The sequence below is a fragment of the Rhopalosiphum maidis genome, chromosome 3 (assembly GCF_003676215.2).
Source record: "Rhopalosiphum maidis isolate BTI-1 chromosome 3, ASM367621v3, whole genome shotgun sequence".
Lineage (NCBI taxonomy): Eukaryota > Metazoa > Arthropoda > Insecta > Hemiptera > Aphididae > Rhopalosiphum > Rhopalosiphum maidis.
In genome coordinates, this window is record NC_040879.1 from 75,793,455 (window position 1) to 75,808,919 (window position 15,465).

The following is a 15,465-nucleotide window of genomic DNA, read 5'->3' on the forward strand; positions in this document are numbered from 1 at the left end:
CACGTTTTGAATTTTCTTAAAATAAATTAAACATTAGAAACTTTAGAAATCTAAAAAGTTATAACGATTATGTGAAAAACTTTACATTATTTTAATTTCGCGGTTAATAAAAATAAAAATTACATTTTTGTGTTAAAAGTATATTTTACGAGTTATAAAATATATCACCGATCAAAAAGATTGAAAATTTAATACGAAATCCCGAAATCATCTATTCGCCTAATCTAATTTATGTTACATATTCCGGCATTTATTTGTTTTTAATTAAATAATATTAATTTTATTGATGTATATTATATTTACATTAAAGATGTTTGCAATGTAAATATCGAAAAAAAATTTTGTTTGCTTATATTTAATCAATTAAAAACAATAGTGTTGTGGGTTTTGTAGGGAACCTACATTTTGAAAGCTAAGTGTATATGCATCGTCGAGCTCTGTTGTTGAATAATATAAAATTAGGATAATGGCAAGAGGGAATGATCAAACCTTCGGCATCGATTTTGATGACAGATTTAATCCCATAGTAGATTCATATTAGCTACCTATATGAGTAGGATAAAATGGTATGTTCTAGAGCCTCATCCCACCGCATCCTGCATCCCACCGCATCCCGCATCCCGCCGCCGCCGACGCAACCCCAACCCGCTGACGTATATATCACTGACGTATTTACAATAAGAGACATTTATCTGTGTTCAAATAAATATCAATAAATTGAAAGACACTTTCGAAGTACAATAAGATACATTTCCTGCCATTAGTAGGTACATTATCCTGATTCAAATAAATATCAATATTCAAACACATTTCTTAACGAAAACTATTATTATTGAAAAACGCCATAGCAATGTTCATTGAAAGGCACTTCCGTCGTATTAACGATAATATGTATTCAATTGAATATTCACACACTGACCATTTATATTGAACGATATTTATATGTATTCAATTAAAGAAAATACCCAACCATTAGGATTATTCGTCAAAATTGTTAGTAGCTGAGTATCCGTTCTAGCAGCAAGTCGTTTTAAATCAGTTTTATTGTTTAAATTCTCGACTTCACCGAGCGCAAATTTTTGAATGTAGGACTTGATCCTGCAGATAAATTTAACACCATAGTACAAGTCATCACTTCTTCGAGATATGTAAATATATCATCTGATTTTCTAAGACGTATATTCTCACTTATGGGAAACATTCTATCTTTTATACTCGACCTACCTCAAAAATACAAGCGAAATTTATTTCCAGTGTTTTAAAATTTTTACAAGTGTTTAAACATTTTGTTATTTTTATTTCGTTTTCATAATTTAAAGATGTTTAAATGTCAACAGTGTCCTTCGGTTTTCACACGTAAAGATAATTTGGTCAGACATGGAAAAATTCATAGAGGTATCCATTTTCCATGCACTATATGTCAGTCAACATTCACCTACAAAACCAACCTCACCAAACATTTGAAAAATGCTCAGGGTATGTATAATTATTTATACAATATTATTTATATCTAATATTAATTTATATCTAATATTTTTTCAAAGAAATCGTTCCGGCTCAATCGTCAGCCTGCACCGAGTGTTGTTCAACCCACCCGACAGAGTGTCATACAGTTCATTCCTCGCGTTACTCCACAGGGAGATATACAGATTGCTCCTCAAATTTTCGTTCCCGATATCCCGGCCGGTGGCTCGAACATAGTATCCGAGGACGAGATTTGCATGGCAGCTATGGACGAATTTGGAAAAGTTCAAGACGATAATACAGGTTAGCTTTATTTTTAATATTATAGATGGGATATAATTTTCAAAGAGTCGTATAAATCATAAATTTTATTTATATGCTAATGGGTTGCACCGGTTTGGTAGATTTAATTTTAAACGAAACATAAAATTTTTCTACTATTATAGGAAAATTAATTTTTCTTTAGATTTATTAGGGTTTTTTTTTAATTTTATTTTTTAGACTCTTATACAACTACTGGCGTAAGCGGCAAACGAATTTCCACCGCAAACACCACGTCAGCTGCTAGGGCGAAAAAGGCGTGGATGAATTTAGTTCAGTCCCCAGGCTTCGTCGGGATTTCGTCCTCATCAAGCAGAAAAATAGTTTGGTACTATGCCAAAAATGTTAATTATTCAGTAATTTATACCGAGTTTCTCCGATCGCTTGAGCCCGAGCTGAACAAATTATTGAAAACACACGTACGGGACCACCCGATAAAATTTAATTTGAAACATGAGGCTACGTACAACCGCCCTAACGTACCAAATTCATCGGAGAATAGGGTGTTCAAAACATCGGCGGTCGAAATTTTCTCAGATAGTGACATTAGTACGATTATTGAGAGTGAATACATGAAGTTGATGAAGGAGGATGATGAATATAAATCACGCGGAAGTGGATTTACATTAGAGACTATAGATGGGTTATTGTTGGCGGTATATAAATATACACCGATGGGTGGTTCGTCTTATATTCAGTTGCCGGTGTTTATCGAAAATATGCGAGCTACCATCAACCCTCAAAACACGGACCAGGAATGTTTTAAGTGGGCGATTCTCGCGAGGCATGTGACGGGGGCGGCTGTACATCGTGTTGGTGATAATTATAGGCAGCACGAGAACAAATACAATTTCGTGGGTATTTCGTTCCCAACGTCTCTCCGCCAAGTAAAGATTTTTGAAAGAAATAATCCGAACGTATCTGTCAATGTTTACGGGCTCGAAAAGAAGTTTCAACCACCTAAGAAATATCCCACATACGAGGTGTCCCGTTACGGGTAGTCGATGAAGAGAAGACAAACCATTTCAACTTGTTGTTGGTGACGGACGGTGACAACACACACTACGTGTATATATCAAATTTTTCACGACTTTTAAGACGTCAAAAAACATCACACACACTGAGAGAGTCGTGTTTTGTAAACAATGTTTCACGAGTTTCGACGACAGGCGTCTTGAATACAAGTTGAGCGGGCAGGAGGCTTTGAATCAGCATAAACTAATATGTGGAACACATAGACCCATATTACCAATTATGCCAGCAGAGGGGAGTATTTTGGAGTTTGAAGGTTGGGGTAAAACACAACGACATCCCGTAGTCATTTACGCGGATTTTGAAGCTATCTTGGTGAAGGTGGATGAGAAAAAGGGAAAAAGCACGACAGTAATACAGAGGCATGTACCTATGAGTTACGGTATATATGTGAAAACGACGGAAAATGTACCTATCGAACTGCTTGAAAAACATGACATACCTACATCAGTAATTATTCACCGAGGATCAGAGACGCATACGGAGGTGGCAAAACATTTTGTTGAGACAGTTGTAGATTTATCCAGAAAAATTGAAGACCTTTTAAAGTCTAATAAAAAAATAATTATGAGCGAGGAACAACAAGATGAGTATGATAACAGTACAACGTGTAATTTATGTAAAAAAGATTATACATCTATAAACGGAAAAGTACGAGACCACTGTCACTTGTCTGGACAGTATCGTCAAACTATTTGCAACAGATGTAATCTGACATTGCAAATTTCGTACCGTGTTTCCTTCACAATTTAAGCAATGATGATGCTCACTTCATTGCCGTGGAGCTGGGATATGATGAGCGCAGTACAACAGTGATTTCTAAAAGCGAGGAGAAATTCATCTCATTCAGCAAATATATTTCAAACAAATTTACCCTTCGATTTATAGACACTTATAGATTCATGACTTCAAGCTTATCTACACTCTCGAAAAATTTAATTACACCAGGATTTGATAAGTTTAGGGAAACTTCGAAACATTTTGCCCGTGATGATATGGCTTTTGTAACACGGAAGGGGGTGTATCCATATGAGTACACAGATGGTTGGGGGAAATTGGATGAAGCTACACTACCAACAAAAGAGTCTTTCTATAGCACACTAACTGAGGAAAATATAAAAGACATGGAATACCGACACGCCGAGAAAGTTTGGAGGCATTTTGATTGTAAGGCTCTAGGCGAGTATAGCGATCTATATTTGAAAATAGACGTATTACTGCTAGCGGATGTCTTTGAAAACTTTCGAGACATATGCCCGACAACATATAGCCTCGATGCGGCATTTTATTACACTGTTCCTGGACTAAGCTTTGACGCGTGTTTGAAATTCACCTCCATAAAACTAGAACTTTTATCTGATTATGATATGTTGATGATGTGTGAAAAAGGTAAGTTTTTAAAAATAATATATATATTACATTTATTAATTAACTATTCTGTTATAGGTATACGTGGAGGTCTTACACAAGCAAGCATGCGTTATGGGAAGGCGAATAATCTGAAAACACCTGAATACGAAACGAGTAAACCAGATTCATGGATAATTTATCAAGACTGTAATTATATATATATATATATTTTTTTTTTCAAAAAAAGATTATCTTTTAAACTTTATTTTTGTTTAGGTAATAACTTGTATGGCTGGGCAATGTCCGAGTACATACCATATGGTGGCTTTGAATGGATAGAACCTACACTTGACGGATTAGAAAATTTAAACGATACTTCAGATATAGGACGGATGTATGAGGTCGACATAGAGTATCCACAGCGTTTACATGACGATCATAATGATCTGCCATTCTTACCGAACAGTGGTATACCACGTGGATCTAAAATAAAGAAACTCATGGCGACACTAGAATCTAAAGAACGTTATATTGTACACTACCGTATTTTGAAACAGGCGATGGCAAATGGTTTGAAAGTGAAAAAGGTAAATGTTTTGATCATATAAAAAGTATATATAATATATTAACGATAACTTTGTTTTAGGTTTACAGGGTATTGCAGTTCAAACAGTCTAAATGGCTTGCCAAATATATTAATTTAAATTCTGGGATGAGGAAGAAGGCGATGAACCAGTTTGAGATTGATTTCTATAAACTGATGAACAATAGTGTATTTGGTATGTCACTTTATACTATATAGTATATATATAATCATTTTTACTAACATTTTATTTTTACAGGAAAAATGATGGAATCGGTGAGATCAAGGATTAAGATGGAACTTGTTTCGAGCGAACAGCGCTTACAGAAATTAATGAACCGATCGACATTTAAATACTGCACTAATTATGAACATACAAATATAACAGCTGTAACAATGGATAATAAAATCATAAATTTCTGTAAACCAATCTATATTGGTATGTATACTCTATATTTTTTGTCATCCATTTATTAACATATTTTGTATAGGTTTAGCGGTGCTTGATATATCGAAAACGATGATGTATGATTATCACTATAATGTGATGAAGGCGCATTATAGTGATAACATCAAGCTGATGTATACTGATACTGGTAAATATACTAAAACTAATCTCATGTATATACATAATTTATCATTCTTTTTCCAGATTCTTTGATATATCATATCAATACCACAGACTTTTATGCAGACTTGACGGCTAACCGCAACTTGTTGGATAGGATGGACACCGCAAATCTTCCTCGTGACCATCCGTGTTATGTAGCAGATAGAAAAAAGATACCAGGTTACTTTTCCGATGAGACTGATGGACATACCATGACAGAGTTTTGCGCACTACGCGCAAAATCGTATGCATATAATATACATGCAGGAGAAGAGGACGAGCGGAAAGATAATGATGACAGAGTAGGAAGAGAAAAGATCAAGGCCAAGGGGATAGGAGTCATGTGGTTAAGAATCACATGACGTTGGAAGACCACAGAAAGTGTTTGTTTGATGAATCTGGAGTGGAGGCATGCAAGAAGAATGTATCTATTCGCTCATTCAAACGCTAGTTGATGACGATAAAAACGATAAAGCTAACTTACAACAGTTATGACGATAAGAGAGTGGTATTGGACGATAAAATCCATACCTTGGCTCACGAACACTATAGTTTAGGGTAAGTTTTAAATTATTTTATATTTTTTTTAAAATTATTTTACTTATATTTATAATTTTATAGGAATGATGACGAGCAGATTGTTGATTGGCCAGATCATGAGATAGATGCTAGTGGTCATGAGTGGGATGAATCAGATAAAAATTTTATGAGAATGCTTTTACGGGAATGCATGTCCAAATAATTAAATACCGTGTATATTTCTAATTTGTAAATATCATGTATATATACTTTGTTATATATTATAAATACCATGTGTTTGTTTATTTTTATTGTAAATATCACTTGAATAATTTGTATATATTAATGTAATCTATAACCAATTATTGAAAATGTAAGGGTACCTATGTAAAATAAAAAAAACCAATGTTAAAATATTAATATGTTTATTAAATAAAATGTATATACATTTTTAAGAATTATTTATAAACCATTTTCTTATAGCAAATACTTTGTAAAATGTACATCGTTTTGGATTATACTCCATATGAAAAATACAGCAAGGTAAAGTTTCGTCATTACATATTTGATCCAAACGAGGGCAGCCCAAGTTTTCAATGTTGATGAGGGCGACGTGAGATATATACTCTATGAGAACTTGTTTTTTCTGTTCACCTTTGACGTAAATGCAGGTAAACTTTAATGAATTCAATATTTTTCCGAGTTCTTCATACTCTATGTCACCGTGTTCTATAGATAGTTGATGATAATTACGCTCCAGCCACTTGTTGGTTTTACGACTTTTGTTATCCTCCATCGATTTTGAATGTTTAAAAATCCAGTGTTGGGTCGCCCATGTTGCCGTGTCTACTATAGACATTTCTTTAATCATATATTTATTGTTGACGCCAAGTACACATTGCATGTCCAAGATGGCCGAAGTCATTACAGCTTGTCTTTATAATACGTTTCAATAGTATTAAGACGACTGAGTATAGCTGGTATTATTTTTTTAATTTCGTCTATACTTTGTTCGATTGATTGAAATGATATTTCGCCTCTTGTCATATGCTCAGCTATCTGTATACATGTCAATTGTACCGCTTCTACTTGTACTTCTTGAATTTGTTCGGATTTCTGATTTTCTTCGAATAAATGTTCGATTTTATCTAATCTAGACGAAAACGATTTGACTTGCTACTAGAACGGATACTCAGCTATTAACAATTTTAATCACCAATATAAAGTAGGAAATATTGATAACGCTAGTGTCAGCGGCATCCGCGACATCCTGGCGACCGGTAGAAGACATTTATTTGTGATTATTACTGCCATTAGGCAGGAAAAAGTTACAATAATGTCCAGGTTGTGTGTGAAACGATAGTGTCATTTAGTTAATTGAATAAGATGGAAGCTATTAGTATATCGAATAATCCTAATGGTAGGGTATTTTCTTTAATTGAATACATATAAATATCGTTCAATATAAATGGTCAGTGTGTGAATATTCAATTGAATACATATTATCGTTAATACGACGGAAGTGCCTTTCAATGGACATTGCTATGGCGTTTTTCAATAATAATAGTTTTCGCTAAGAAATATGTTTGAATATTGATATTTAATTGAATCAGGATAATGTACCTACTAATGGCAGGAAATGTATCTTATTGTACTTCGAAAGTGTCTTTCAATTTATTGATATTTATTTGAACACAGATAAATGTCTCTTTATTGTAAATACGTCAGTGATATATACGTCAGCGGGTTGGGGTTGCGTCGGCGGCGGCGGGATGCGGGATGCGGTGGGATGCAGGATGCGGTGGGATGAGGCTCTAGAACATACCATTTTATCCTACTCATATAGGTAGCTAATATGAATCTACTATGGGATTAAATCTGTCATCAAAATCGATGCCGAAGGTTTGATCATTCCCTCTTGCCATTATCCTAATTTTATATTATTCAACAACAGAGCTCGACGATGCATATACACTTAGCTTTCAAAATGTAGGTTCCCTACAAAACCCACAACACTATTGTTTTTAATTGATTAAATATAAGCAAACAAAATTTTTTTTCGATATTTACATTGCAAACATCTTTAATGTAAACATAATATACATCAATAAAATTAATATTATTTAATTAAAAACAAATAAATGCCGGAATATGTAACATAAATTAGATTAGGCGAATAGATGATTTCGTAATTTCGTATAAAATTTTCAATCTTTTTGATCGGTGATATATTTTATAACTCGTAAAATATACTTTTAACACAAAAATGTAATTTTTATTTTTATTAACCGCAAAATTAAAATAATGTAAAGTTTTTCACATAATCGTTATAACTTTTTAGATTTCTAAAGTTTCTAATGTTTAATTTATTTTTAGAAAATTCAAAACGTGTTATAAATGAAATGAAAATATGAATTTATTCATTGGTTTTCAGGCCTTGGAATATCATCATGTAGTTATGTTGGTGCTGTCCATGTAGATTGTGGTTCAGAGAATGTCAGTATTCCGGAAATACCAAATGAGTGCACGGCTATAATTTTTGATGGATTTAATATAGATTCAAATAACCAAGTCAATGGACCTAGCGGAGAAGATAATTTATTAGGTATTATTACTAAAATGAATAATTAATATCTATATATTAATCAATTATTTAATATTAATAAATAAAAATCATACTGAATATTATTATAATATATTAATATAATATTTAAAATATATATAAATAATAATTAAAATTCTATATTTAAAACTATATTTATTAAAATTTTAAATACACTCGAGTTGTAAATACAAAATATCTAAAAAATTAATTTAATTCAAAATTTGCAGTAATCCCTTTTGTATAGTACCATAAGCACGTAGTTAATGGTTAACCAGATATAAACAACTTGATGTATAGTCACTGAATTAGACTCTAGAGCAGTGCTCACAAACTAATTTCTATGGATGTCCGTTTTGAAAATAACCAAAATGGTCGCGGTCCCAAACAGTTAATGACTAGTGAAATACAGAATAATTTCCATTACTCAAATAATCTTTAATAAATCTACAACGAGGATAATGATACGTAAAAAAAGTATTCACGGTTCGCCAGTTGGTGACCCTTACTCTAGAATATAGAATATAATAATAGAATAAAAATAATTTATACTAAACGTTTTAATATAACATGTAAATGTAATTATATAATTTATAATATATATATAGATGAATTAGACTTATTATTGAAAAGTTCTAAGAATGTATTTATATTGTACGGACATGAAACTGAAGAAGACTGGGCTCAAGTACTTGCTACTGAAATAAGTAATAATGCAACAAACTCAACGAATGAAATGAAAGGCTTAAAACCTTTTTTGGACAAGCATCCGGGGATAAAAGGTCTACTTATTAATAATTTAGAACTTGATGTAAGCACAAATTTATTATCATAAAACAGAATTATATTATATTTATTCTATCATCGAGGTCAAAATAATGAAAAGAATATAACTCATTTATTTTAAATACTTTCGATATTTATAGTTAATACAGTGTTTTCACTGTAACTAACAACTTAAAATTTTTATTTATATTTATTGATTTTAATTTGGATTTATTGGACATATTTAGTTAAATAAATGAGTTAATTTATAAATTTAAAAAGTTAATTTTGTATACTTTATTTTTCATTATTTATATTTATAATATAAAATGATTCGGACCACTTCACTTTTCCAAATTATTAAAATGTTTAATAGTTCATATAGATATTTAAAAATATTTTAATAATACCTATTTTGTTTTTAAAGGCAAACTCCGTAGATTTTCCCAAATACTCGGAAAATTTCAAAGTTTATCTTGATACAATGAGATCGAATTTTCCTAATATGTCTATTGGCCTTTTATTAGTAGGAAAATTTATAGTAGATCAGTATACCAAACCAAAATTAACTTGTGAGTATATTATGTATTATCTTTTTCCGTGTACCTATGTTTAATGTTTATGTATTAACAATAATCTAAGAAGTATTGATATTTTCAAAAACGGGTTGTATTTTTTATTATACTCGTATTGACTTAATCTAACTAATCGATAGAATTAATAATAATAGAATTCTATTGTTACAATAGAATGATAAATAACATCAGTTATTTTTCAAGGGATTTTCTTTTATAGTGATGTCAAATTTCTTAAGATTGCAGTTGTAATAACAAAATCGACTTTGTTTGTATAATGTTCACGGCTAATATATTGATGTTGGTTGATCATATATTTCTGAAAACATTATGTTATAATCATCAATATATGTACACCTATAGTGGTGTTATATAGTTCTTCTAATTCGGTTATCAGTCAATTTAGTTAAAATTTAAATATAATATGAAATAAAAACGATTTACCATAGGTATAATTATATAGCTAAGTCATATCTTTTTAAAACGTATAATGAAAACCTGATAAAATACAAAAAAAAAGAACCATATTATCATAGTTTTTCATTTTCTCCAAAAGCAAAGTAAGCAACATAAGACTTTTAGGGACACTTGCAATTTCATTTTTAACCTGCTTCTGAATCTAGAGTGCCTTTAAAATTTTACAGAAGGATGTGGTAAATCATTCCCAATAGGTAATAGAAGATTTTTGGTTAAGCAAGGTATTAAGTAATATTATCTCAACTTAATTCGTAATTTTATGGGTCGATAAGTATCAATATTTTCAAATAAATAAGCACTAGAATAAATTATAAAAAAAAAATAGCTAAAAACATAAATAAAGCTAAAGTTGATTTTTTTGCTAACGCAACTGCATTTTTAAGTGATTTTTGATTTACACGAAAAAATAGTACGTAAAGAAAAGTATATTATTAATATAATTTTTCATAACCATTTTATTAAAATATCAATCTTTTAAAAAATAAAAAAAAAAGTACGGGCTTATATAATGTTATTTTTTTCACAGATATTAGTTGTATGACTTATCGTTAATAACAATATAATACTTATTTAAAAATTTTAAATAGGGTTGAATTTTACAATAATAGATCCGTCAGTAGATTTCTACATGATTTCTGTAGTGACCTTTAATGAATGCACTGATCAATTCAGACTTCTTGGAACAGCACCAATAGGAGTACTTACTTCAAAAAATAATACAGGTTCAACGAATTCATCAAGCAATGGTTCAACGAATTTAACGATGCCAGTTACAAACTACACATTGGTATTGAACATTATAATTAACAAAGTTTGCTGAGTTGGATCTTCTAAATAATTGTATTTTTCTAGAGTAATTTAAGAGATATTTTAGTGGACCTATCTGTTCCAAAAAATAAAACATATTATAGATATAGATTGGGCCCATTGAGCAACGATGACACACTTGATGGAATGTGTGCATCGACTGTTAACAAGGTATACAGATTCAACATCAATTAATAAATGACTTATGATTAGTTAATAATTACAGTTATTAATGTGATAACACACGATACACTAGGAACGTTGCATGATAATAATAGTAAAGAATGTTAATATTAGAAACTTGCTAAGGACATACATTACGTTATGCGCAACAAACCGTTAACTACTATAAATTTATAATACTTAACCTATCAAATAACATTACGGGTTATCATCGTGATTAAAATACTAAAATAAATAACGAATTAAAAGATCATACAACAGTTTCGTTGTTCATTTTCACACTTAGCCTGTAGATACGATACCCATTTTTAAAGTATTATTTTTATTGGAATTAATGTATTAATCTAACAATTTTGGTATGAAGTCGTAATCGCATTTTTTTTATATTACTTACGTATAAAACATTAAAATTATAACATTTTACGCTTAGTTCCAAGTTGTGCTAGCTAATAATATTAGAACGAATTATTTAGACCTATTATAAATTTTGCTTAAAAGTATGAATATCTGTATTTTTTCGTTCGTTTATTACAATATGCTATTTTTTAATCAAGTCACAAGTAAATAATTAGTTAACATTTAAAAAGGGTAGAAAAGTGGGTACGCTCTGCTGTATAGTAGAAATGGAGAGCAGCTCACTTTAATGGATATGTTAAATTTGAATGCAAAGAATGGTATCATTGTATACGAAAGAGGATTCTGAACGGAAATGATTTGTTAGTCTATGATTTATTATATTATTAGCTATATTCAAATTGTATGTATCGTTTTTTTACGCGATTTCGTAAAAAAATAAATTTCATACGCTCATAAGATTTCTTCTATATAGAAGCTAGAATTTTCTTTTACATTTATCTGAAGCAAGACTTATGGAAAACGAGTAGGTCCCTGTTGATTGCATTATGCTAGTAGCATTTTATCGCGACAACTCCAAGGCCGATGGGTATGCTATAACGATGTCATATGTGATATATATTATGCATATAATAATCTGCGCCGTTTTGGTCAATTTATCTGTGTTTCTGTTTCATCGTATTATTGTATTATTAAAAAAATTATAATGAAAACGCCAGTGATCGTATCGCCCGTTTACCTACAACCGGGACAGCAGTGTCGTGATCATAGTCATTTTTAATATTATTTCAAACGTATCGAAACGAAATATAATCAAGTGTATAATATGATATGATAGAATAAAATAGAATATATATAATATTGTTATATTGTAATAATATAAAATTGGCTGCGGTCAACATAAATTGGTAGCAGAGCGTAGTTGTATTGGTTTCATTATAATTAATTTCGGTATATTTCAAGTTTCATGTTATTATCGGACGAGCAAATAAAGGAGCTGGGTATTACTACTCAAAAACATGATGATGGTCACAAAAAAAAAAAAAAATCACACATCATTGTAACATCAATATATCCATCACTCCGTTCAGAATCTAAAAACATTCGTAACTCGTTAAAAAAATTAAGTATTTTAAAACCCAATCATTAATAGCAGAATAATGTCGTGACTTTTGTGTTTGATATTGTTAATTGATTTTAATATTGAGCATTATTAGCTGAAATTGGTCCTGCCGAATAAAAAATTTACTATTTAGCAATTGTACGATCGAGAAAACAGTTTCAAACATAAAACAATATAAGAAAGAATGTTGTAGGCACTATAGTATATTAAGAATATGTGTTCTGATATGACATGTGCAGACGTGAAGTACCAGTTTGAAAAATGAAACACAAAGAACTAGACGATTTAACCGAAAACTTTTTGCATTTTAAATGTATTAATTTTGTATAACTAAACGTTTTTATAGATATGTTTAAATTCAACTGATTCAAGTTCTTGGTGTTACGAAACTTTAGACTCGTTTAATGCAAAAGTAATATTATTTAATGAATAAAAATATTTGATTTATTTACCTATTTAAAATAAATAATTTTTTAGGGTAAATTTGCCAATGACAATGGAGCAGGATTTGTAGTTAATATTATAAAATTAGATGATCCTAAAAATGATTGTAAGTGTGGACCATACCCTTCGTTTAACGCTATTCTAGATGGTTTTAATGGTAAGAATACTAATATCACAAAAGAATGTGCTTTATCAAACAGATCTTAGAAGATATAGCTAAACAATTTTTGGACGATATGCATCACCTCATATTTAATCATTTTGTATTGTTTTACTAAAATAATTTTTTATTTTCATTTATGGTCTTGGTTTATGCTATGATAATATTATTTAAGATTGTTCACATTTTGTTTATTAAATTTAATCAATTTTATTATAATAGAAAATTTCAAAAATAAATTTTTAATAATTTACTAAATGTTTGTTTTTATTGATTCTCTTATAATACAATATAGTTTAAGATAATGTACGATTATTTTAACAGAGATTGCTACCAATATATTAATTACCTCAAAAACTACAAGAAATTATACTTTTATCAGATACCAACTGTAAATTGTATGATGGGGGCTGGAGGTATATCATCCACATCTTAGTATTCTCCGATTTCAAAAAAAAAAAAAAAATAATAATAGCCCAATGTATTAGTATTTTAATTGTAGCTATTATAATGTGTTTATCAAATTTATAAATATGAAATTAATTTTTTCAAATCACTTTGAACATTATATTCAACAATACGTTTCGAGATTTCTTTTTAAACCAAGTTTACAGTATATCTAGCAACTTATTGACTTTCACTGAATCGTTTAAGGATATTTTGGATACCCCGAATGAAATTGTTTTTTTAAGCATATGCCATAATAAAGGTAATGATTGTTGGTCCAAGTGACTTTCTCGATGACTTGTTCAAAAATCTGGTATAATTATAGACATCAGGTATAAAAATTGTATAAAAACCATACATTGATATAAATATTTTATCTTTTATAATTGTATGATGACAGACGACGTAGCCTTCAATTCAAAGTAAGATAAATTGTACTTATTATTAATACAATTTCAAAACAATAAAAAGTAATAATTGTGGCCTAAAATAATACATCTTATTTATCATTGTAAACTTTAATGTGGAACAAATTTTACAATTATATTAAAACATTAAAACCTAATAAAAACATTAAAAAAATTATTTTCTTTTTCAAAAGTATCGATGTATCGTCAATCGCATTAACTAATCTATTTATCTAATAGAATGTATGAAAATATAATTAAATTCGTTATAAAATTGTGTCGGAAATGTTTATCTTACATTTTTAAACACATTTGTTTCAATATTATTAAAATTTTAAGATAGGATTGACGCTGTACCTGTTGGTGTAACGATGTGGTGGTGAGGTATCGGCGATGTTGGTAAACGGTGAAAAGGGAATAGGGGAAAGGAGATGGAGGAAATAAAAAAAAGAAAACACTTTGATCATGGTAGAAAACAAAACACCGTTTTATTGTTCTCGGTTTTAGAATTCGTAAAAAAAACACCGTTGGTTTTGAAAGAAAAGTTGCAAAGTTGAAGGAGGCACGGTACGGCGATGCGTAAGTTAACAATTCGCGTACGGTGCGGCGGGTAAGACTAATTAACCTCGGGCCGGTTCACGGTCGTGTCGGGTCTGAAGTTCCGGACGCGGTTCGTCACACGTCCGTGTCCTCTGCCGTCGACTAGTGGTTGAAAAAGAGAGGTCATTGCGTGGCTTTCCGCGCAAATGTCGTTTGAATTCAAACGGTCATTGCGCAAGGCCGCGTCAGGATATTGAAAGGTTCCTGGGTTAAAGTGGGAGGGCGACTTCACGGACGTCTATTAAGAGTTATAAAATGCGCACTCGCGAAAAGGTAAACACGTTCTATAGGTTCGACTTACTCATATAAAAAAATTATTCGAAAATAATAATAATGATTAAATATTTACGAAAATGTAAGTATTACATATGTTTATACAATTCCTAACATACATTAACCAATATTTAATGTAGGTTTTCACTAGTTTTAGTAAATTTACTTAAGAGGACGTCGAACTTACATAACATTATGTTGTCTACGTCTTTCACAGATGCGACATAGCAAATTGTCGTTCACCACTTAACACCGTTAAGTATGTTATGATCTTTTTGAAACTTTACATTTTAAAATGATCATAATTTAATTAAAAATAACAATATCAATAAAATGTTACGAGGGACCCTGGATAATAATCTTAACTTT

General features: G+C 30.5%; 3 protein-coding genes across 3 annotated transcripts; all 3 read left to right on the forward strand.

The window, feature by feature from the left end:
* The first annotated feature begins 1,319 nt into the window (after nucleotides 1-1,319).
* Nucleotides 1,320-3,705, forward strand: LOC113556265. The gene is given in 5 exon segments (XM_026961112.1): nucleotides 1,320-1,480; nucleotides 1,580-1,767; nucleotides 1,966-2,769; nucleotides 2,772-2,899; nucleotides 2,902-3,705. Coding segments are annotated over 5 exon segments (1,950 nt in total). The 3' UTR covers nucleotides 3,571-3,705.
* Nucleotides 3,576-5,868, forward strand: LOC113556266. The gene is made up of 6 exons (XM_026961113.1): nucleotides 3,576-4,374; nucleotides 4,444-4,754; nucleotides 4,814-4,946; nucleotides 5,010-5,189; nucleotides 5,242-5,346; nucleotides 5,403-5,868. The coding sequence occupies exons 1-6, from the start codon at nucleotides 3,720-3,722 to the stop codon at nucleotides 5,720-5,722; spliced, it is 1,704 nt and encodes a 567-aa protein (XP_026816914.1). The 5' UTR covers nucleotides 3,576-3,719; the 3' UTR covers nucleotides 5,723-5,868.
* A 1,397-nt stretch (nucleotides 5,869-7,265) lies between these two features.
* Nucleotides 7,266-13,545, forward strand: LOC113558397. The gene is made up of 8 exons (XM_026963848.1): nucleotides 7,266-7,299; nucleotides 8,314-8,484; nucleotides 9,090-9,292; nucleotides 9,674-9,818; nucleotides 10,886-11,085; nucleotides 11,151-11,276; nucleotides 13,112-13,177; nucleotides 13,243-13,545. Exons 1-8 carry the CDS (start codon nucleotides 7,266-7,268, stop codon nucleotides 13,414-13,416), a joined length of 1,119 nt encoding a protein of 372 aa, XP_026819649.1. The 3' UTR covers nucleotides 13,417-13,545.
* Nucleotides 13,546-15,465: the final 1,920 nt, after the last annotated feature.

Coding starts and splice junctions, on each gene's coding strand:
- LOC113558397 (XM_026963848.1), top strand. CDS start 7,266: ATGGAAGCTATTAGTATATCGAATAATCCTAATG. Junction 9,293..9,673: donor TTAATAATTTAGAACTTGAT/GTAAGCACAAAT, acceptor TTGTTTTTAAAG/GCAAACTCCGTAGATTTTCC. Junction 9,819..10,885: donor TACCAAACCAAAATTAACTT/GTGAGTATATTA, acceptor AATTTTAAATAG/GGTTGAATTTTACAATAATA.
- LOC113556266 (XM_026961113.1), top strand. CDS start 3,720: ATGACTTCAAGCTTATCTACACTCTCGAAAAATTTAATTACACCAGGA. Junction 4,755..4,813: donor ATGGTTTGAAAGTGAAAAAG/GTAAATGTTTTG, acceptor ACTTTGTTTTAG/GTTTACAGGGTATTGCAGTT. Junction 4,947..5,009: donor GATGAACAATAGTGTATTTG/GTATGTCACTTT, acceptor TTATTTTTACAG/GAAAAATGATGGAATCGGTG.